Below are 24,069 nucleotides of genomic sequence, written 5' to 3'. Positions count from 1 at the left end.
CAAAGAATCACAGAACATGCTGATGTGGAAGGGACCCACAAGGATCATTGAGTCCAAATCCTGGCCCTGCACAGGACATCCCCAAGAGTCACATCCTGTCCCCTACAGCACTGTCCAAATGCTTCTTGGAACTCTGTCGGGCTTGGTGCTGTGACCAGTTGTCTGGGGAGCCTGTTCCAGTGCCCAAACACCCTGTGGGTGGTTGACCAACCACCCCTTTTCCTGATTTCCAACCTGAACCTCCCCTGACACAGCTTCAGGCTGTTTCCTCGGGTCCTGTCACTGGTCAGGAGAGTGAAGAGCTCAATGCCTGCCCCCTCGCTTCCCTTCCCGAGGAAGCTGTAACTGCAATGGGGTCTCTCCTCAGTTTCCTCTTTTCCAGGCTGAACAGACCAAGTGACCTCAGCCACTCCTCACGGCTTCCCCTCAAGGGGGAAGATTATTCCGGTGGAGATTGCACTAACTGGAGGGACAGGGACATGGTATTTCTCAGGAGCTGCTCTGCCTGTTTATGTTTTCTGCTGAAGGGCAACCTTTTTTTGCGCCAAGAACTGGTAAAGTCTATTTCCCACACACCCTACCGAGCGAAAAGATAGAACAGCCGCGCCCCACGAATCTGAGGGGGCGGGAGCGCGGGAAGCGCCGCCAGGCTCCGGCCTTGCCCCCGCCCCTCGACGCATGCGCACGGGGCGCCCCCTGGCGGGTGGCGGGCGCTCCGCCGGACCCGCCGCGGCGGCAGGGGCAGCGCAGGTGAGCGGGGCGGGCAGCGGGCGGGTACCGCGGGGCTCACCCCGGCTCTCACCGCACGCCTCCCCTTCCCCCGCACCTGGAGGGCTCCATCCCACCCCGCGCCCTTCCCCCGCCGTCCCACGCCGTCGTACCGCGCTCGTCCGGCCATGGCGGCTCCCCCGCCCTTATGTAACGCGCCCCCTGCCCTCAGGTTCCTCTCAGTGTCCCGGGAGCGGGCTCGGCGTGGATGCCGCTGCCGCGGTCTCCCCCTCCTCGCAGCAGCGCCGAGGGCTCCGACCCCCGGGGCACCCCCGCTAGGGCGGGAGGGCCGCGGGGCCGGCCCGGCTCCGTCCTCGCCCACGGGCATCGCCGCGATCGGGGCCAGGGAGCTGGAGCGAGCGCCGGTGTGGGGGGAATTAAGGTGGAATCGCTGCAAATGGTTACGAGGGCGGGACTGTGCTTGGAGAGCGCAGAGGCAGTGCCGTGCCCGGGCTCGGCATCGGGGAACTTGTGCAACGGGGGCATTCACAGAGAGAGCCCCAGCCGTACCGTCCGAGAAGGAGATAAATTAAAGGAGTTAATTAAAAATTAACTGAGCCGGGATTCCCCGCGTTTCAGGCTGCTCCAACAGCCAAAGGTAGTGCCTTAGTCAGCTCGCTATTGGCATCTTGTAAAGGATAAAGAGTAGTCACTTAGCTTAACCCTCAACAAATATTTTTGTTAAAAAAAAAAAAAACACAGCAAGAAATTGTCCATTGTTACTGGAGAGGGCCTCAGGAGTTCCTAGCTTCTCCTCCTTTCTCAAATAAATAAGATATTAAGATGTCACAGCTCCCCCAGCTCTTGGAACTGCCTGCTTGACTTCCTCCTTTGGTAGGTTCCCCTTTTCCATCTGCACTCAAGACAATTGCTTACTGGCCACTGGGAAGTGTATCTGTGTTTCCTCCTTTGCCTTAGTCATTCCTGTGGGACCTACACTTGTCAGAGTTACAAAACTCAGAGAAACCTGGCTTTCTGCAATGTTTGCAAAGGCTTCTGCAAGGATAATCTAGAAACAAATCACACTCTGGAGAAGTACCACAACAAGTAAAATAGCTCATCAAGTGTTGTCACATTAAAACCACAACAGACGCATCTCATATGTCTTTGCTGGAGGTGGAGGTTAAGTTGCAAAAGGTTCAGCCACCTTCAAGCAATGTAGTCTGAGGTTTTTGAGTTAGTTTGGGCTGAGTCCCCTGTAATCTGTGCACTCTTGTGCTGTGAAAGAAGCGTGACTGCATTGTTACCTGGCAAGGTTGTGCATGGGGTTTCTGTGCAGTGTGCTCATAACCTCATTTAGTTTTTTAATTGTTAGTGGAATGCCAGTAGCCTGGCATCCAGTTTTCTAGTTGGCTGTTTATTTGTAAACGCAACTGTAATCAGTGTGGTCACACAAAGACAGGATCCTTGTGTAATGGCTGCCAGTAATTTGATGCAAGGCAGCACAGCACCACCTTAGCCAGTGCTTTAGTTCTTCCCCGCATGTTTCACCAAACAGATGTTTGTAATAATAATTTCCTGCAATGGTTGCAGCATCTTGGGTTGTGAAGCTGTTTGTCTTGTATTACCTCTGCCACCTCTGGATTTCAGATTTTGAAGGAGCCTTGCATCTCTGGGACAAAAGGAAGGTGATACTGCTTTATGGTTTGAGCTGTTTATTTTGTGAATCTCAGCTCTAAATGAGAGCCTGTGATGGTGGTTGGCAGCTGAGGCAGAGTCCTGGGAGGAAGGGACTGGTGTGTGCATGGGAAGTATTGTTTGGCTACATTTCTGGAATGCTCTAGTGGATACCATGCCTTGATTTACATGTTGAGGATAAAGTTGAATCATTAAAACCAAAAATCACAGACAGAGACTCTGACTAGTTAAAGTTAGAAAGTTTATTATGCTGGGCCGGTGGCATGGATGGGATCATCCCTGAAATGCGTGACCGCACCGCACAAGGAATTTTGCCTTCTGTTTATTTCCCAGAATAATACATATGCATAACCCCAGCACCTCCCATCCCCACTTTGTATTAAAATGAGGTTATTAGTGCTTCATGTGTGTGCAGTTCTTCTCTTGAATTGGGTCGGTGGTCCCAAGGCTGAAGTCCAGAAGGTCTGCATCAGGTCTCTGTGGCCCTCTGGCATGATCCAAGGCCCCCTGCTTCATGATGGATTAACACAGAGTCCAGGTGCTGGGCATTGTTCTACTGGTTTCAGTATGTTCCATAATGGTTTGCTTGCTCCACTTCCTTCTGTAAATAAGCTCTAATAATTAGCTTTAGCTTAAGCATCTAATAATCATTAGCTTATCGTGAGTGTATCTAACTTCAATATGAATTGGTTCTAACCCTCAGCTAGAATCTTAAATTTTTAAAATCATAATTCAAAGGAAGCTGCCAAATGACTTAGAAATAATTTTACTCTCTGTTAATACTTTCTGGGAATGGCTGAACTAAATGCTGCTGTGGAGACTATTAAACTGTTTTAATATGGTCTATCATAGTGCCTCCCCTTGGTAAGGGACTGTTTCATGTTCTTGTGAATGCAGTAGGCTAGTTAAGTTTTGTATCTATCCATCAGCACTTCACTGTGCTCCCATTGCACTGATTTTCAGTGGTTTTTATTTTGTGTTCTACTTTTCGGGCCATCCCAAGTTTACATTGTGTAAATAATCCATGCCTTACTTACCCCTGTATCTGCAAAGCAGAGTCCTGCTTTTGCTGTTTTGTGACTTGTGAGCAATTTTTCTGGTTGTTCACACGTAAAAGTGAAGCATAAATAAATCATGGCATATGAGGGTTTTGTTTGTTTTTTTAAAATGCAAAACTGAACAAAATTGTCAGCCTGTCATTCTATAAATCCCCAGAGACAGGTGGCCTTTCTGGTGTTTCATGGAAGCTGGGATTAAACCTCAGGAGAAGTTCACTGAGCACTGAATCAAAGCGAGCTGGGAAGAAGCTGTCTCAAAACAGCATGAAGAGACTGCCAGGAAGAATTATTTCCAAAATAAATTTTATCTATGTTTTTCATGCTATACAAAACACCTTTTTTGTTGCATTTTTCCAAGGAAGGGCAGTCCTCATTCATGGCTTGTGTGTCTGCAGCACTGATGGGATTTTCATTATACAAACTTATGAGAGATGGTGCTAGCTGTACCCATTTCACTGTTGCTGATCAGTCTGTGTGAAACAAAAGTAAAACAAAACAATAATGTCACTTTTTGCTGCAAAGAACCTTTGAAATGCTGAAAGGATTTAGAAACTGTAAATTAGTGTTGTCTAAGAAACTTTTCTATGTGTTTCTACAAAAGCAATCCTGGTGGTTTTAAAGAAGCTAAACCAGTTAGATGGGTGGTTTCTGACTTTTTTCTTCTTTCTTAAATAACTTTCTGCTGAAAAGTGCAGTAGGCTTAGGGTTGTAATGCAGTGTGTAATTTGAATGTTCCCGTGTTTTCCAGCCTTGTCTAATTTGACCTAATTAGTGTGGGCATCTGAACAGTTTTGCATAATGTTTCCACACCATCTTTAATAGAATTAAAGGTGAGAAGGGAGAATGGGAGAGAACTGAGGATTTTCTACACTATTTCATCATTATCAGCTTTTCCCCACCGTGGTCCTGCTCGATGGTGCAGCTGTGGCCGGCCTGGGCAGTGAAACAGCTGCGGGCACAGTCCCTGCCAGAGCTGCTGCTCGTCTGCAGTTTGCACTGCAGCTGCCTCCTGCCCTTCCCACTTCTCTCCCTCCCTAAGGGGTCTTCCTTAGCTCTGCCAGCTCTCCTCTCTCCAAACATTCAAGTTTTCTTAGCCCAGCACAAGGCAACAACTCCAATTTCTCTGTTAGCTGGATTAAACTGGAGGAGATCTTGTTGCTGCCTCTGCTGTTCTGATTTTGTGGGCAGCAGTGAGAGCATTTCCTTACCCACAGAGACTCAGCAGGCTCTGTGTTAGACAAGTTAGTTTTACACAGCCACACATACAAAGGCAAATTTCTTGTTTCCTTCAATTAAAAAGCCTTTTTGGTTTTTGAGGGAGGCTCACCACCCTTCTTTGCACATATCATGATGTGATTTTAGTTCGTCTTGGGGGTAGGTAGTCAAAATGACATACAGGATATTTGGGGAAACTTCATCTATATCTTTATTTTTCCTGCACTTCTGCCACCTTTTTTCCAGCTTCTGTACCACTGATCGTAAGCACTGTTGGATTTACAGGACTCATAATACCTCTTACCTGAACACTGCCTTGTTTTTGTTACAGCAGCAGTCGTGGTTTTGCTTGTTTTATATCACTGAAGTACCTTCCTCCCGTGTGTCAGACAAAGAAAAAGGATAATCCCTTCTTTCTGGGGCACTGCCTCTGGAGGTGCTCCACAGGGACAGGAGGCCATGCACTCCAATGGCTAGCTTGTGTGAGAAATAGCTGCTCCCTCCTCATGGTTTAGGAAGGTTTATGAAACCTTATCAAAAACACAACAAAAGGCTGAATAGAGAAAAAAGGTTACAACACCAGGAGCAAAAGATTTTCTCTGCCATGTGCTCAGCCCCCTCACAAGGGAGGTTTCCCCTTTTTAACCCTTTAATCCCTCTTGAAGTTCTGTCCATCAACCCCTTCTTCACTGTCCAGTGGTGAAGAGCTCTTCCTCAAATCCTGGTTGGAGGTCAGATGTCACCATAGTGACAAGCCAGCCCTGCCAGATGTCCCAAATCCAGCTGTCCCTTGATAACCACGTGAGGGATAAAATATAGCTATAAATCTATAAAACTTTTTAACCTGTATACATGATATTTGTCCATTAATTGTGAGAGTCAGTCACCACATTACTCATCTATCACAATTGGCTCGTCCACCAGGATTCCTGGGGTTTAATTTCCTAATGGGGGAAAACAGAGTGATGTTATTCCTGTCCTGTCACTGCCTAATGTTTTAATTTCATTTTGCTTCAAAATGGAGGTATTTTATCTCTACTGAACACAAGTACTCAGTGTGACTTGAAAAGTTTTACACTTCAGTTTAAGATTTAGCTAGAATGTCTGAATCAAAATCATGTCACTTTCAGATGTTACTGAATTCAGATGTTATCTGAATTAGAGCAGTTGTAAGATAGCTTTTTGTGCTCTGAGCTCCCATCCTTTCTTGCTTTTATAAGTTTGAGGAACAGCTAGGAGGAGATCCTCAGTCCCTTGCCTGAGGGCCTGTGCTCAGACTTTGGGGTCTGGAACAGCTTGAGAATAGCAGACATCATCAGTGCTTCTAAATATTTAACTTGAACAAGGAAATTGCTGAGTGGCTCTCAGCAAATGATGGCGAGCTGTAAAGATGTGTGGGATTTGCTTGTTTTGTTTGTTTTTCTTTTTTATTGAGACAGCTACTTCTTCATGGAAAGTGTCAAGTAGCTGTTCACAAGGATTGATAGATGATGTTATGAATGAGGCACTTCCTTTAGTTGCCTTAGAGTCAGTCACTTGCTGTGATGGTCACTTATGCCCTTAATGTCATCAAAATATGTATACAGAAGACTTAATTGTCAAGGTGAAAAGAGGGATGTTGTTTAGAAGTTCTGAATGGCCAAGACAGCGTTTTGTTCTAGAAAGGAAAGACTGTGTGTGTGTGTGGCATTCATCCAGGGTGAAACTAACCTCAAGTAGTTGGATGTTATTGTTGAATTACTGTTGGTTTGGGGAGTAAATCTGTAAAAGCTCTTATCTTAGTTTGTGCAGTTGAAATATAATAATCTTCATAAATTTGGTATGATCTTCTGATTTTCAGAATTTAGTATCTTGAGTCAAGTGCTACTAAAATTTTTTTTTTGTTTGAAATCTGAGAACAGAAAAGGCTTATTGCTAAAGATGAGCCCAAGCCAGTATTTTCTTGCAAATGAAGTATGGCTACAGCTGGTACTTTCCATAGCAGATGATTTGTTTGAACACTCAAATTGTGAGCTTCTGTAATTAAGACCAGTGGAAGATTTGGGGACAGATGTCTAAAAAGATTTGCATGGCCTAGGTGTATGACAGAAACAAGATGCTGAATCGGTGACTTGGGGGAAGAATAAAAATCTACCTGCCACCAAGTCTCATCAGAAAAAAGCTGCAGTATGTCAGTCAATTGCTGTCTGAACATTTCTGAAGGTTATATTACACTTGTTAATTTTTAATATGTTGCAGAAACTTCTACCTGAGAAACAGTAACTGACTTGTTGTCATGTTCCCATACACACATTTGATATCATAATACTGGGCACTCTCTCCCAGATGTGATTTTCTTATCTATGGCTGTGTGCCTGAGTAATGCCTTTGGTTTCCTCTAGGGTAATTTCTAGTTTCTTCCCCTATGATATCAAGTGGGTACTTAGTATGTATCAAATATATAAATCCAAGTATGCACTGAAGTTCTTTTCTTACAGGGAAGAGCTCAGAGCATCTCCAAGACCTTTTTTTGCTATAAGCATGAGATATGGACGAAGAGCATTGCTTAAAACCAGTTATGTGTGGCTTTTGTACTCTTGCTTAGTTCATTTGTAGCATAAAAAATTCACCCCAACAGCGCTGATTTCTTTCTTAAGACTCATGGGTGTTATGTTGGTGTTTACAGTGGCATATCCAGAATAGGTAAAATGTTCACATCAGCCTTTTTAACCTTGAGACACAGAACAGGTAAAAAAAGTCTGCATGCAGCTGCAATTAAAGCAGGAAGGTAAATGTGTCAGATGGAAAAACCTCATGGCTTGGGAGCTGTGAACTCTCATTTAGCAGTGTGGCAGTTCTGTGTAAAAGCAGTGTCTTCAGTCGCTGTAGCAATGGTTGGATGTGAGTGAGCAGGGAGTGGTGAAACAAAAGTGTCCATCAAAGCCCAAAATGAGTTCCCTACAAGTGTTGGCTAGAGGTGCTGTGTTTTAGCTGCATTATCATGTTGAATGAATAATGATGCCTTTCAGCATCTCTGTACAGCATTTCAATGCCAGTCTTTTCCCTCTTGTTTGTTCGTAGTAATTTTTATAACCTCAGGAGATTGTGTCTGAAGCTCTGTGTCAGCTTCAGATCTCAGTGCTGTAGTGACCTCTTTGAAGGGCATTTTAAACATGAGTACCAGTCATGGAGAATTAATTTGAGAACCAAAATATCACAATGAACTAGAAAAATACCTTAGTAATTTGTCAAATCTGGTATAATGAAGCTAACTTTTCAGCAGAAAAAAAGTATTCATTGCTATAAAATGTGTAAAGATCCCATGACCAATAATATCTTTGAGCTAATTTGTAGTTTTGGAAGAAGTAAGGTCCTTATCTTACATATCTGTTAAAGGAAGAATACTTACCTCACTTAAAGCACCACAGGCAAATATTGCATGTTTGATCTCACTTGAGCCTGCCTGGCCCAGTGCAGCCACCAGCTCTGTCACCACACAGGATGCTGCTAGCACCGACCCTGTGACCTACAGCAGGAACAAGTGCAGTTGCCTCAGGTCACTTCCTGCCTTTTCTCCAGTACTGATGCCTGAAGAGCTATACATTTAGTAAGAGACATGGACACTTCCAAAATCTCACAAAGGAAAATCAGTTCTGCTCCCAGACATGTGACTTAAATTTTTATAGCAGAAGAATTTTTTCTTCTTTTGGCCAGTCCACTTCCTCCAACACCACAGTCCATGAGCAGAAATCCCTGAAAAACAGCAGTCAACTCTTAGCATAGAATGAAGAATGAATGCATCATAAATTAAGTAGGAAGCCATAGAATCAGAGGTGGTCAGTGTAAGAGGAACATGCTTCTCAGTATACTCTGGAGAACCTTCTAGCACTTAAAGGTGGCTTATGAAAGACAGGGAGAGTTACTTTTTACACAGGCAGGTGGTCATAGGACAAATGGGAACAGTTCCAATGAAAAGAGGAGAGATTTAGATTAGACGTTAGGCAGAAGTTCTTTGTTGTGAGAGTGGTGCGACACTGGAAAATGTTTTCAAAAACACTGCAGATACTCCATCCCTGAAGTGTTCAAGGCCAGGGTGGATGGGGCTCGGAGCAGCCTGGTCTAATCGAAGGTTGGAACTGTATAATCTTTTAAGTTCCTTTCCAACCCAAACAATTGTATGATTCTGTGATACATATTTACCATTTTTTTTCATGTCTTTATCAAGAAGTGTGGACAACAAGTTCATAAATAATGGCTTTTCTTAAAGGTGCCTACATAGGATTCTTAGCTGTGGGTCTCTTTTTTGGTCCCTTCACCTCTAACCTTCCCCAAGATCATAGGTAGTATAACAATGTAATTGAAGTGTTATGTACTAGCATTACCTAATGTCTCATTTTCTTTTTTTGTGTGTGTTTTTAAACAGGAAGATGAACAGAACTGAATTTTAGGATCTAACACCTGATGAGCTGGACTTTATCTTGGCAGGAGTTTTTGGAGACTGATGCAGTGACAGCCAATGGCTTCAGAATCCATGGTCCCTGAGCAGGCAAAACAACAGCTGATAAAGGGAAAAAGGCGGCAGCAGCAGCAGCAGCAGCAGCAAACTCAGCCTTCCATCAGTGATGAGGATGTCTTCGTGTTCGAGGCCAACGAGGCTTGGAAGGATTTTCACAGCTCTCTTCTTCACTTCTTTGAAGCTGGAGAGCTCTGTGATGTTACACTGAAGGTGATACTTGCCACATATACCTTGCATGTATCAGTCTGAAGATTCAGCTGCAGATAAGTGTGTTGGGAGTTGGCTGTGAATATTGGCAAGGGTGTGGAAACCACAGAATACCTCTGAGACATTTCTAGAGATTCTAGAGTTTTTTTCCTTATTTAGGAAGTTTACAGCTGAAATGAAAACACCTAAAATATTGATAATCTGAGAGTGGAAGTACATGACTTTCAGTGTATCCAACTTGCCTTCTCAGAAGTTCCCACAGTTGGTCACTATTTATTGTGCAGTTCCAGCTACTTGTAGCCTCTTTTTTCTCAATGTACTTTCATCCCCAATTTTACCTCCATGTCTGCATTTTGTGTTGTTTTGCTAGATTCTTCTCAGCAAACAGGATTTCTGGAACAAATCTAACTTCCATCATTCTTCAAAGAAAGAAGGAAAAAAAACCCAGATGGTTGTGTTCTACAGCTGATCAAAGAGTAGAGAAAGAGAGGGATGAAGCAAATTTTATGATTCTTGCATAGCATTGCTTTAAGGCATTATTTTTAACACAGCTGTATATTACTTATATCTTGATTACAATAAACTTGTATTTAATGTGCATAGAAGTGGGTGCCAGCACCTTTGAATATTAAGTATTGCTTAGCTAAACAACTTGCTAGTTCAAGATAATTATTTAAGGAATGAAGCACAGTTCCTAAACCAAGAACAAATGACAGATGCCTTTAGGAGAAGTTGTTAGCCTGCTACTTAGACTGTTAGATATGAACAGGGATAATCTTTGACAGATGCAGGTCCCTGGTGTTACCAACCCTCCTCATCCCTTTCCTTCTTGACCTCATTCTTATCTTCCTTCCTTTCCACCTACCCTTGCAAAAAAAAAAAAAAAAAAAGGCAGAAAGTCCTATTTTATAAGTATAGTTCAATGTATATTCCTGCTATGGAAACTTGCCTTGGAAAAAACACTTTACTGGGGCTGCAGTTTAACTTTCCCTAAGTTAGCATTGTATTAATGTTCACCTGTATGATCTGTGTGGAGCTCTTTTGGTAACTTAAGAATGTTAGGTGACATGACTTGGCTTCCAGTGAAGGCTAGAGCAACCTGTGGACATACATCTTATTGTATGGCTTCCCAAATGAGGGATTTCCAAGTAGCTGTGAACTATGTACTTGAATTAGAATTTTCAGGGGGGCTCAGTTTTTCTTCCCATAGTGCTCAGGTCTCACTCATGTTGTAAGAATAATCAGATCTCTACTGAACTTTCTGCTTTTGTGTGTGACCTGAGTTAGTGAGCAATTCTAGTGTTGCCTTTGTCAGACCAATTATTGTTTTAACTGCTGCTCTTAAAATATGATAGTAGCTGGAGGGGAACTCTGATTTCCAGATAGCAAGAACATGCTATATCAGGTCTCCCTGCCCATAGCAGGGGGTAGAATGAGATAACCTTTAAGGTCTCTTCCAACCCAAACCATTCTGTAATTTAAAATTAAGCAGATTTGGGTAACATAGTAAAGCCAGTGAATTCAAAAGAGAGGTTTAGAGAGTGGGATGATGGGCAGAATTAAAGTGTCTGAAGGTAAGAATGTTACCTGCTGTGAGTACATGAAGCTGCACTTCCACCCTGAGAGCTTTCCCTGGTGCAACAGACCACTAGTAGCATCTTTCTGTATCAATATGGTAGTTAGTTGGAGTGCTGATGGTGTAACAATGATAAGCTGTGGGAGCACTCAGGAAGACTCCCTCTGCTCCAGAAGTTAAATTCTGGAATTTCACCTACTCTCCTGCTGCTGTCAGATGAACAGTCTTAGAAGGCTGTTAGAAGGTGAAGAGTGGCAGATGAATACCATCTGCTTTTCTCCTGGTGGTTTGCTTTTTGTTCATTTGGTAGGTCTGAATTGTTCTTTCTGGGGTGATCTCACACTGAAGAATCCATCTTTTCCTCTTTTTTAATCTGCGTACTCTTTCTTGTGTGTTTGCTTTCTGTAGTCAGCTCACTGCTCACCAGGTAGGTTACACTTGTGTTGATCATGCTTTTTAAGAAGGTAAGAGCAAGTGAGTATTGAATCACAGCTAGAAAAAAACCAAAATATCCTTTATAATTTAGCATCTTTTCTCAAATGCACAACAGCTCTCTGTAACACCTTCATCTGAAAGTGAACATGTAATTTGAGTCTGTCAGGGAAACTGGTTACTTATGTCAGCCAGCTATCCCTTTATATTAGTGCTGAGTGACAAAGGCTGTAAGAAAGCACTCCTGGAACACATATAAGAAATAGATTGTTCATTTCTTTTCAATACTTAGATTCTTTTTTAATGTAGTGGAATTATAGAATTTTGTACACAAACAGCTTATTTTACATTTTCTGATCAGAATTTTGAGAAATACCTTTTCTTTATGGGGAGTACACTGTCTTTTGTGGGTAAACATTCTAAAAATATTGAAGTGATTGGTAACTTGTAATAACCCCTGAAATAGCTGTTATTCCATGCTATTCCTGTGTTTATAGATGAATTTGCTTCTATAAATATCAGTTCTTCAACAGTAGTTGAAGTCCAGAAGTCCAGAAATCTAAATTAAGTAGTCTAAAAATGTCCCTTTCTAATTTGACTCCCTTAAAGTCTCTAAGTACATATAAAATAAGTGTCTAGCAGTCTCCTCCTGTCTCCAGGATGCATCTGGAATATTTCTAGGGATATTTCATAAGGCTTTTAAAGGAAGGCAAGTTCAGTGCATCACTGCTATTGCTTACCTGTGTTACAGCTTTGCTCTACTCTCATGGCCAAGCTACAGCTTGGAATTTCTTGGGATACTTGGATGTAATGTCAGAAATACAGCACAAAGTGGGTTAATTTGAGTGGACAAAATACATGGAGTCCAGAATTCTTATTTCAGTTTCGCTGTTCCTGCTTTCACAGCCAAAACTGACGTTCCAGTAAAGCATTGAGGGTTTTTTGTTCTTTTCTCTTTCAGGTTGGTTCAAAGCTAATCTCCTGCCACAAACTGGTGCTAGCTTGCGTTATCCCGTACTTCCGAGCCATGTTTCTTTCGGAAATGGCTGAAGCCAAGCAGAAGCTGATTGAGATCAGGGACTTTGACGGCGATGCCATCGAGGACCTGGTGAAGTTCGCGTACTCCTCGCGGCTCACGCTGACGGTGGACAACGTGCAGCCCCTGCTGTACGCCGCCTGCATCCTGCAGGTAGAGCTGGTGGCAAAGGCCTGCTGTGAGTACATGAAGCTGCACTTCCACCCCTCCAACTGCCTGGCAGTCAGGGCGTTTGCCGAGAGCCACAACCGTGTCGACCTGATGAACATGGCCGATCAGTTTGCTTGTGAGCATTTCACAGAAGTGATGGAGTGCGAGGACTTTGTGAGTGTGTCACCACAGCACCTCCATAAACTCCTGTCCTCCAGTGACCTGAATATTGAAAATGAAAAGCAAGTTTACAATGCTGCTATCAAGTGGCTGCTGGCCAATCCACAACATCATGCTACGTGGCTGGATGAGATCCTTGCGCAGGTAGGGCAGACTGAGGCACCAAGTCCCTGTGTCATCACTGGTTTAGTTGTGTAATCGCCTTTTTGTACTTGGGTAGATCTCAAGGGGAAAATGTTCCTAGGTTTTGGTGCCTCATCCGGTATTCAGGGTTGGGAGTTGACAGTGGAAGCAAGTTAGAGTTCTTGAATACTGGAGGGAAGTGATATTCTCCTGTTTCTGTAGGGGGAAGAGTACTCAGTTTATGCTCATGGCTGGGAGGTGGGGAACCAACAAAAAGCTACATCTGTGGTGGAGCAGAAATGTTTTATACTGACACAAAACAGAGAGAATATAAATCCATCACTTCACTTGGCTTGCCACTCCTACAGCCTGATATGCTCGCTGTCCTTGCTGTTATGTATTTGTACTTAAGAAAGGAGGCAAAGCTTTTGGGTTTTCTTACATGGCTAGGAAAGGAAACTAGGAGAGATATGTCGCATCAAGTTGTGTCACTGTATTTGAGACAGATGTGAAGAGCCTGCACTGGGAAAAATTTGCATACCATATGCTGCAAAACATTCCATGTGTCTTAGCAGGTAGGATTGCCTGGGCAGTTTTAGTTGTCACTGAACTCTAACTTGATTATTTTGCATTTGGCTGAATTGTAATATTGGCATTATGTGAGTAAGGAGAGGTCCACTGAGATGCTGCTGTCATTGTCTTCATGAATAATTTTTCACATTTCTTAGGGAAAGATCACAAGGATTTATTAGCTGTCTTCCAAAAACCTTCAGTTTCATCTAGACAAGCATGAGGTTTTTTGGTACAAAACCCCCTTCTTTATTATGCTATACTTAAACTTGCAGGCAATATAATTAAAGATTTTTTAAAAGAAATTTATATTTATTGCCCAGTTATGCTAGCAGATGATATTAACAGTTGTATTCTGTTGATGGAAAGCAGAGACTAGATTCAAGCAAAGAAAAAGTAAACCCCTTCTTGTAAATATGGGCGGTTTGCCAGAGCATATGGAGACATTGGTTGACTTGGACATTACTGCCAGCAAAAGACACGCCTGGGCTTCTAGATGATGATTATCTATGTCATATTCAGCCTTATGGGTTTCACTGTTATAGTGAGGTTCTGAATTTAACAGCCTGGAGTGCTTACCATGTCACTAACCTTAGGAGCCTGTCAGCAGGGCTACAGTGGTGCTTTAAAGTAGCCTCAAATAAGCTGGGCCAAAATAAAGGAAAAAGTGGGACTGAAAGCCAGGAGGTGAGGAAGAACGGGTAGAGACACATGCTTGCTTCAAGACAGAGATTCTTGTCAGTGCTGTAACAGCCCCATCCTGCTGCTCTGAGAAGCACTGGAGGTAATGGACATCTGCACCATTCCTGTTGAGCCACCTGAGAGCTGCTTGACAGTGTTGACTCCAAACCTTAGGAAGTCAGGTGGAGATTTGCTTCAGTTCCCCCCACTAACATCTGTCCCACCTTTGCCTCTGATTGTACTTTGTATCCTGCACTGTTTGTCTTAAAAAGAAGGATGAAAGGTTTGCTAAAATAAATGGCAGGAAGGATTTAGAGAAGGAAACAATTGCTACTTTTTTAAAGTAATATTTATTACTCTCAATTATTACTCTCTCAATATTTATTACTTTTTTTTAAGCTTGCCAAGTCTGCCTTAAAGAAAGGTGTTACTGCACTAGCAATACCTCCTTTATAGGCACTTAGTTCATGGTGACTAAGTGTTTCCTTTTTGACTTGCCACCCAAAGAAAATGAGCCATTTTCCAGTGAACAAGCCCTCTTATAGTGGCATGGCAGTGAGCTGAAGATCCATGCCCGACAGCAGACTAATTGACAGAGCCCTGGTGAAGCTGCAGGTGCTGCCTGCATCACACTGGGCGGGTGCAGGTGCAGCATGGGCAGCAGCTCGTCTCTTTCCTCAGCACTGCTGGGCCAAGGGACGCTTCTCCACTGTGGCTGAAATGCAAATGGTTGTAGCAAACATTATCACCAAAAAGAACTGTTCATATCACTGTTGTGTGGAACAACTCTGAGAGCTGCTCTCCTTATTGAGAGGCGTGGGGCTGCCGACTGGCTCACTCCGGAGTTGCCGGCTGCTGCATGTGCGGCACTGCATGGTGACAGCAGCTCAGCCATTTCTCCAACTGTGTTCATTTTTGTGTCAGGTACGGCTGCCTCTCTTGCCCATTTCTTTCCTTATGGGTGTTGTGGCAAAGGAAGAGATTGTCAAGCAGAATCTAAAATGTAGGGATTTGCTGGATGAAGCAAGGAACTACCACCTTCACCTGAGCAGCAGGGCAGTGCCTGACTTTGAGTACTCCATTCGCACAACACCAAGGAAGCAGACTGCTGGTAATTAAATGTGTGTCTGGTTACCCAGTAGGGAGTGGTGTGGAGAAAAAGCAGCACATCTGTGCAGGTGTCTTGATATCAAAGCAGGTTTAGCTTGATATCGAGGGTTGTTAATGCCTTGATGCAAAATTGGGAAAGCCATTATGTACCTCTCTGGTATTTCGGTAATGTGCTGCATTTTCCTAGCAGAACTTTAGCAGTCATTTTCTTTCTTTAAGCATTAATAATTTATCTGGATTAGCTCTATCTTTGTTAAAGCTAGAGCTGTTATGTATGTTATATGTATGTTATGACCAGGCAATCTGTTCAAAGCTGTACCGAAAACAGTGGACAGTTATCTTTTGGTGTTGAAGGTTGAGCTAACTTCTTTGGCTAACCTACATCAAAAGTGAGTGATGAATATTGACTGCAGATCATAATTTCTGTATCATTATATTTAACAAACAATTTACCTCCTTAACCAAACCACAAAAAGCATATTTAAAATAGCCATTGTTTTTACAAGAGCGTAGATAGCTAATTGCCGTAGCAGTATGTCAAGCAAAGGCCAAAATGCAGTACCCAGTTATGAAGGGCGATGACTGTGCTCCTTGAAGTGAAATACAGCTTCCCCCAAACTGCATAATTTTCAGTTTGCTCTGCTATACAGCTGTTTTTGCCCATCCTCCTGCTAGTTCTCTGTAAGCCTGTTTTGTGTTCTCCAGGTGTGCTGTTCTGTGTGGGAGGCAGAGGTGGATCGGGTGACCCCTTCCGCAGCATTGAGTGTTACTCCATCAGTAAGAACAGCTGGTTCTTCGGCCCCGAAATGAACAGCAGGAGGAGGCATGTGGGTGTGATTTCTGTGGGAGGTCAGTAACCCTATTCAAGCAACCCCAGGCAAAAGGGACTTGTTTGCTCCTTTTGCAGAGTTGGTGCTTTTACTAGCTGTACAAGAAGCAGACTAATTGTTTAATTGTTGGATAGTCTTCAGTTTAGTAAAGCTACTCCCCCTTTGAAAGAATGTTTGGTCCAGAGCCAATCTGAGACTGTGCTAATGGAAAAAACATTACTGGGAACTGACAGAGTAGGGCTGTTCAGACTTGGGAAGAGACCTTATTGTGGCCTTTCTGTACTTTACAGTCTTTTTAGTGGGGTGTCTTGTAATAGGACAAGAGGTAATGGTTTTAAACTAAGAGAGCGTAGATTTAAACTGGATATCAAGCAGAAGTTTTTTACAGTGAGGTTGGTGAAAACCTGGAACAGGTTGCCCAGAGAGGTGGTAAATGTCCCATCTCCGGAAGTGCTCAAGGTCAGACTGGATAGTGCTATAAGCAATCTGAAAATGAAAATGTCCCTGCTCATTGCAGAGGGGCTGGACTAGGTGACCTTTAAAGGTTCCTCCCAGCCCAACTGAAGTGTATATAGCTTCTGGCCTTAAATAGTTGATTTTTTTAAATCCATTTATAAAGAAATTGCCTTACACAGCAGTCGCCCAGAATTTGCTAGTACTCATATTAGCTCCCTTCCTCCTTAAATCCATCCTGGAAAGTAACTAAGACCATAGCTCTTCCAAGAGCAGACCTAGCTTCATTTTTGGGTCTCCATCTTCTGAACACAGATCTGTGCAGTCCAGAGCAGCTTAGCACCAATAATGCAGCTTTCTCTTGTACTTAGCAGCCCCTCTGTTGCTGCAGCAGAACAGAGATAATTTTTCTTCATATAAAATCTGGAGAGACTTGTACATGTGTCCAAACTGATTTGACCTGCAGTACTTAAATTATGCAAAGGTTTTTTGTTTACATCATCTCAAGCTTTGTATAAAAGTTCTCATTGGAATAGATTCCTGATTATAAATATAGCATATAAAACTCTGATACTGAAAACATTTTAAAACTTGAACCTTTATTTGACCTCTTTGTCTCCACATAGGCAGGGATATTATATAAATGAAAAGTGAGATGTTGCCAAGCAATGTCTGTTTTAAAAGATGTCTGTGTGTTCAGGTAAAGTCTACGCAGTAGGTGGACATGATGGAAATGAGCACTTAGGAAGCATGGAAGTATTTGATCCTCTCACAAACAAGTGGATGATGAAGGCATCAATGAACACAAAGAGGTATATGTTTCCCACACTCCAAGTCCTAGTCTGTGGTGTACCATTTCTTGCTGGTGCTGAAAAACATCCTGTCTGTCCTGCTTTTTTTTTGGTGTTTCCAAACTGTTCCATTTCTAGGAATTTCTTTACCCTATTTTGGAGCTTTATGCTATGAATGTATCACCCTTCTGTTCTTTTTTTGGAGGAGCTGGCTTCTGGACCAGGGACATCTTCTGCTCCAGCTGTGCTTACACTCTGGTGTCCAGGGCCTTTCTGCTGTGCCCAGTAAACAGCTTGGAACTGATGAACTGGTTCTGTGCAGTTTTAGCTCATTTTAGGAATGAGTGAGATAACTGCCAGCAAAACATGAGAAGTGAAATACTGCACAGTGAAAATGAAAAAAGTTAAATACTACAGCAGGAAAAAAAGCTGCTTATGGTTTTCACACAAAAGGCCAGAAACATGCAATCTGAAAGTCAGATTGAGGTCTGTTTTTTGTCTTGACATTTCAGTTTCTTATAAGGAGTTACTGGACTCACAGATCTGTATTTTTTTTTCTGCTGTTATTGAAATCAGTGTCCCTAATTCTGCATTCTGTTGTGATGTTTGTTGTTTTTCAAAGCATCACATGCAAGTAGGAGTGAAATAATAACTATGGCTTAAGTCTGAAAGCTATTTGTAGCTGTGACCTAGTTAAAGCAGAAGGCCCAGACTCCTAGAAGTGTCTTGCTCTACTTCTTGCATCCTGCCTCCACCCCAGGGCATAATCTCAGCAACAATCAGCCCTAGATTTCTGTGACATTTATTATTAAGAACCCAGGTAAATGAAAGGGCTGCTTGGCTACTTCCCAGCTCCACTCCTCCCATTCATGGAAGGCTTGGAATAGTTAGTGGAGAAAAATGCCACCATGAAGTGGTGTCTGTGTTACCTGCTGAGGCAAAAGGTAGGGCCAGGATATCGCCACAGTGTTTGTTCTGCAGAAGGATTGTGCCTTCCTTGCTCCTGCCTCAGTATCTCTGAACCTTCCCTCTTTAATGAGACAACAGTGTTGTCAGGAACATGGTAGTTCACCTCACTTGGTGGTTGAAGCAGAAACTTAATGCTTTTATTCTAGACCTACTTTCAGTTTTATAATACTGATTGTAGTCTAATTGTTAGAAACAAATCTGACAACCATCTTAACACTCAATTAAAAACCACCAGAATGGAAGAAACCACAATTAAATCTTGCTAGAGTTCAGCTATTTAATATCCAGCACAGGGTTGCCTTTTAATATGTATTAGTATCACCCCCAATCATTCTCAAATGATAGCAGCCAGCTATAGCAACAAAGTTTAACCCAGAAGGTTTTGGTTCATCTTCAGATTTAATAAAATAGAGAAATCATATCTAAGACATTTTCATGTATCCAAATATGTGAGCAGAGGGCTTGGCCTTAGAGTTGGCATTCAGTGAAAAGGACGCACGTGTGCAGCGGGCCAGCAACATGATTTTCTATAAATGTCACTTTTAAAATTTCCATTACTCTTTTCGCCCTGGTTTGAAGCAGGTGCCGTTCGTGCACCGTAGCAGTGGCTGTGTGGCTCCCTCTGGCTGAGGCCTTGCACTGAGGCGTTGCTGCTGTGCTTTCCTAGGAGAGGCATCGCCCTGGCGTCCCTGGGCGGCCCCATTTATGCCATTGGGGGCCTGGATGACAACACGTGCTTCAGCGACGTGGAGCGCTACGACATCGACTCGGACCGCTGGAGCACCGTGGCCTCCATGAACACTCCCCGCGGCGGCGTCGGCTCCGTGGCGCTTGTGGTGAGTCCCTGCCGGGCAGCCCTGCTGCTTCCCAAACCTGCATCCACCAGGCAGGGCACAGGGTCTGAAACAAAATGCAGCTGGTGGGTGTCAGCACTTCTAGTCATCAAAATCCTGTGCAAGAAGTTATTGGAATAATAATCCCAATATAACCAGTTAGATTGTGCCTGGGTCAGTGTGACCCTCGCTGCTGAGCCAAAGGCGGCTTCTCTGGTGCTTTACCCCAGAGATACTTTGGCTGCTGGAGATTGCAGCGGGGCACTGGTGCAAGTCCACGCTTGTCAGGAACTCTATTTACTTCAGGAGAGAGAGCTTCTGGCGATGGTGAAGAGAAGAAGGAGAGGATTCTGCTGGAGGGTTATATCCAGATGTTTATTCCACGGTTACAGAGGTCTGAACCGGGGCAACTTCTCCAACAGAATGGAGGCCGCATGGTCTAATTAACCTTTTAAGCTCAGGGACAGGGGAAGGGGAGGGGACAGGTGAGCTACCAACCAGGTGAAAGGGGCAGGGTCTCAAGGGACTAGGGACACCTATACGGGCCAATGTCCCCCAGGCCTGAGGAGCATCCTTTGAAATCGACCAACTATACGAGGCCTTGCTGGTATGTTAGCCTGATTGACAGGGCACACTCAGCAAGGGGCTAGGGGGAAGGGAATATTAGCACACCTGAGAAAAGGACCCGGAAGCTAAAAACACACCACAACAGAAGTGAGGATATTTAAGATAATACTCACAGCAAATTGAACTGTTTCAACAGTTTTTGAGGTACTGGGAGGAGTACTGTTCTAATGATATGGATAGTGCTTCCTATCTCACTCAGCTGACAGGATTGTCATGGTCATTATGTTTAAAGGTACCAAATGCATTAACTTAATGCAAATACTTTAATCCCCCATGCTCTGAAAAATAGCTGCAACACTACAAAACTGTTGCACTTCTTTCATTGGAAGAGATAGAATTTATGTTAGATATTTAAAACTGTTGTTGGAATTCTTAAATTAAATGAATATACCACATTTTCATGTAATTTTAACACTGCTTACGAAAAGCTGGGTAAAGGCAACTACATCATAATAATCTTTGTACAACTGTTTTCCAGAACCATGTTTACGCCGTGGGTGGCAATGATGGTGTAGCATCTCTTTCCAGTGTGGAGAAATATGATCCCCACTTGGATAAGTGGATAGAAGTAAAAGAGATGGGTCAGCGAAGGGCTGGGAACGGTGTCAGTGAGCTCCACGGCTGCTTGTATGTTGTGGGTGAGTAGGGATGTGGCATTTTGTAGTGCTGCTGCTGCCAAGTGCTTGGCTTTGGAAGAGGCTGTTGTTGCTAGAGGAACTGGGAACAGATAGAGCTGACCTGTACTTGGTGTTCTTGGGCAGGAGAAGAATGCAAGCACAACCAGGTCATGCTTAAACGAAGGTACATTAGCAAGGAAATGAAAAGCAGCTCCTAACCCACATTGCAGGAGGGCTGATCTGTTCAGGACAGTACATCTTTATTAGAAAATCCTCTCAAGACTCACTATTCTTGAGTTTTCTTTTAGGAAATGATTCTTGAATTCACGTGCTTTCAAACATAACTCCAGTGATCTGAGTGTAGACAGCAGTAGCTTTTTTTGCACTTACTCCACAGCTTCTTGTCTTCTGTGCTGGCTTGTATTTACCTGCTTTCCTGAGAGAGGAAGATGCCAAGTAGGTGTGCCACAGTGATAGTTTAAAAAGCTCTGATTTGTGTATTATTGTAAGTGCTTAAATATAATTTGAACAAAATGCTCCTCTGACAGTTTCCCCAGCAAGAGGAATGCATCACTTAGTCTTATATGAAATTTTTTCCCCTATATTTGCCAATGCTGTAATTTGAGAACACTGCTAGAGTATGTTTTGCGTAAAGTAAAATAAGTTTGAGACCATCCTTTTACTGGTGTTAGGTTTCTTTCTCTTCCAATTGGGAAGCTGTTTCATTATAAATATTATGAATTCAGAGGGAAAAATAAGAAAATTAGAATTCTTGCAACTTGAGTAGGAGAAAGTCATTGCTCAGGTGATGCTTGAGCAGTGAGAAGAGGGTGAGCTGTTGGATTAATTTTTAGGAGCTTGTAAAGTTCTGGTAAGCAGAGTGCCAGACAGGGCCCCCAAATGCTGAGAATGACCTGATAGTGCCAGTCTTGGATATTCCCTGCACAGCAGTGCCAGCAGCTGACCCTGTGGTGGTTGTTTGCAGGTGGGTTTGATGACAACTCGCCGCTGAGCTCGGTGGAGCGGTTTGACCCTCGCTGTAACAAATGGGAATACGTGGCAGAGCTCACGACTCCCAGGGGCGGTGTTGGCATAGCAACACTGATGGGAAAAATTTTTGCAGTTGGAGGTCATAATGGCAACGTGTACCTGAATACAGTGGAAGCATTTGATCCCATAGTGAACAGGTAATTTCAAATGTTTTGTTTGTCCTAATAAGACAAGGAAATCTGCCTGTATAAAACCAAAGCTGCATAGAAGCAGTGTGCAGGAGGAGCCTAGCTGTTGTTTCCTGGTAGTAACTGAGTCATATCCATGGCTATCAGTGCAGGACTGCTGCTTATATCACTAGGGCAGTCTTGTAAATATTTAAGCACCTCCTCCTCCTCTGCTTCTCTCTAATCCTTGTTGTCACCCTTTCATTCAGTAACAATCTATACTCTTGTACTTGTTTGAGTCTGATTTTGGACTAAATGGAGTGCATTTTTGTGCAAAGTGAAGAGCAGGCAGTGTAATAGAATTTCAGGCACAGAAAATACTTTCAGGTTGCTCAGAAAGGGCAGGAACTTATTTTTCTTTTTGCCCTGCAGGTGGGAGCTCGTGGGCTCGGTGTCGCACTGCAGGGCAGGGGCAGGCGTGGCCGTGTGCTCCTGTCTCAGCAGCCAGATCCGGGATGTGGGCCAGGGATCCAGCAACGTTGTGGATTGCATGTGAGCCCTGCCATCTCCTCCAAATTCCAAAGGAATGCTGCAAGGGAGGCACCACAGAGCTTCTAAACACTGTGTTTTGTATGGTAGGTTAAGGAATAAATCCAGCACATTTTCTTTGTGAAAATGGTATTTTCTGCAACTGTAAAGCTTTTGGTGGCTTTCCATCAATAGTGATACAGAAAAGCCTGTGAAAACATGGAATAAAAGTGTGACCCCCAAGAAGAAACTTGCCAAGAACTGCAATCATCCCATTTCTGAGAAGCTACAATTTCAAAATAATTTGAGGCAGCTGTTGCAAGGACTCAATATTGAACTGTAAATCAGGCATGTGGTAAGGAGAGCAGCAGCAGCTACTGCTACATGTTCTCTTGAGGACTCGAGTGCCATTTCATTTAACTTATTTTCTGGAATGGAGTCTTAAATGTTTCCCAGTTGTACAAGAGCTTTGTAACAGAAGGTGTCTCTAGTTTTAGAGGTAACGACATCTCTGATGTATACCCTGAGATAACTGAGGCAGAGAAGTTCACTGCTTATCTCCTAAGGGAATGCTGGCAGCAGTGGAAATTGCAGGGATTCTGTCTGAAAACTGTCTTTCAAAGTACTTTCTCAAATAATAGACTTGTTAGAAAGCTGATTCTTGACCTGAGTTTAGCCACTGGAATACTGCCACTCTCTAGTCTTCCATAAAATTTGTAGTTACTACCCCCTTTTCAAAGGAGAGTTTCTGTTGAGGGGTCCTGAAGTAACCAGTATAATTTGTCCTATTTTGAGATGATAGTGTGTAAAAATGTAGGCTTCAGTGGTGTTTTGAATCACCATTTTTATAGAAAATGGAAATGCATAATAAAATTTGTGGTATTCTGTAAAACTTTTTAAGTGCAACGCTGGAAGACTCGACTGATTTCAGTATCCAGTAGCAACTCTGGTAACATTTTTGAGTTACTTGCTCTTTTAAGGGAGCAGATAAGTAACCTCAAAACCTTAAATGAATCAAAGGGAGTCAGCAAGAAAGATAATTGGGAAAAAACCAGTACTTCCATCAAATATTGAGATAGCAACATAACAGCCCTGCATACAAAGATGTCTTGTTACCCCATTACAAACCCTGAATCCCAAGAGAAGTCCTGCAGGAAAGACTGCAGATTCCTGTTCCTGCATCGCCTTGAACAGACTGACAATCCTTTGTGACCAAAGTTCCACAATTGCCAGGTTGTTCCAAATGCCCAGGGAGAGCAGGAAACTTCTCTGTATTCAGGAGGAAGCAGGACAGCCAGAGTGAGGAGGCACAGTTGTGTTTTTCTGCTGAGTTACCGTCATTTGGCTTTCCTGCCCAAAATTGCTTTGCACTTTGGTGTACTTTTTGCACCCAAAGGGAATGGTACTGTAAATAATGAAATATTGCAATAAAACATTTTTACTTCAAAGCACCTCATTTGTTGTATGTCTGGAGCATACTGGTGCTGAGAAACAGCATTGTGTATTTTTTGGTTTCTGCAGTGAACATTTCTCTACAGGAAGCTTCTTTTAGCAGAGAGAATCCTGCATTACTGCCATGGGCTGCACTGCTCTCCTCACAAGGATGTGGTTCCCGTTGTGGCTCTTCACCTGACTCTGACGTGTGAAAAGGAGGGATAAAAGTTCCCTCTCTGGGACCAAATGGATGTCCTGGCTCACATAAGCCCTGAGTTTACAAATGGCCCTGACTCTGTGGAGTGGTTCTGCATGGGAGGCACTCGCAGAAGTGATGGAAAGAGAAAGCTGATACACCTCTGTGAGCACTCATGTGAAAAAAGGAAAACTCATGGGAAATCTCTTTTCTGGTTGAAAAGAGGCAACAGTGGCTGGGCTGGGTGCCCCTGCTGCAGGCCAGGCCCCCTTCTAAACCAAAACCACTCTGCTGTGAAAGCAGAAACCAGGTGGCCTGGCAGTGCAGGCTGCCAGCTGATGCACTTCTCTTCTCGGTAGGGAAGTGTGGCACCCGTGGGTGCAGCCTGTGGGTGA

The 24,069-nt window shown here is 43.4% G+C and overlaps 1 protein-coding gene across 1 annotated transcript; it reads left to right on the top strand.

Moving 5' to 3' along the window:
* Nucleotides 1–640: 640 nt before the first annotated feature.
* Nucleotides 641–23,494, top strand: KLHL8 (kelch like family member 8). The gene is made up of 10 exons (XM_064711537.1): nt 641–750; nt 9,082–9,384; nt 12,351–12,899; nt 15,054–15,240; nt 15,945–16,088; nt 17,223–17,334; nt 18,950–19,118; nt 20,221–20,380; nt 21,345–21,546; nt 21,949–23,494. The coding sequence occupies exons 2-10, from the start codon at nt 9,175–9,177 to the stop codon at nt 22,070–22,072; spliced, it is 1,857 nt and encodes a 618-aa protein (XP_064567607.1). The 5' UTR covers nt 641–750; nt 9,082–9,174; the 3' UTR covers nt 22,073–23,494.
* The last annotated feature ends 575 nt before the right edge of the window (nt 23,495–24,069 follow it).

The sequence above is a fragment of the Zonotrichia leucophrys genome, chromosome 4, assembly GCF_028769735.1.
Source record: "Zonotrichia leucophrys gambelii isolate GWCS_2022_RI chromosome 4, RI_Zleu_2.0, whole genome shotgun sequence".
Taxonomy (NCBI): Eukaryota; Metazoa; Chordata; class Aves; order Passeriformes; family Passerellidae; genus Zonotrichia; species Zonotrichia leucophrys.
The sequence above is the reverse complement of the archived record's forward strand: the minus strand, read 5'-3'. Positions and strand labels throughout refer to the sequence as shown.

What these genes read in the sequence shown, in the direction of transcription:
- KLHL8 (XM_064711537.1), top strand. Translation starts at nt 9,175, where the DNA reads ATGGCTTCAGAATCCATGGTCCCTGAGCAGGCAAAACAACAGCTGATA. An exon ending in GCATCAATGAACACAAAGAG is followed by an intron (nt 17,335 to 18,949) that starts GTATATGTTTCC and finishes GTGCTTTCCTAG; the next exon opens with GAGAGGCATCGCCCTGGCGT. An exon ending in TTTGATCCCATAGTGAACAG is followed by an intron (nt 21,547 to 21,948) that starts GTAATTTCAAAT and finishes TTTGCCCTGCAG; the next exon opens with GTGGGAGCTCGTGGGCTCGG.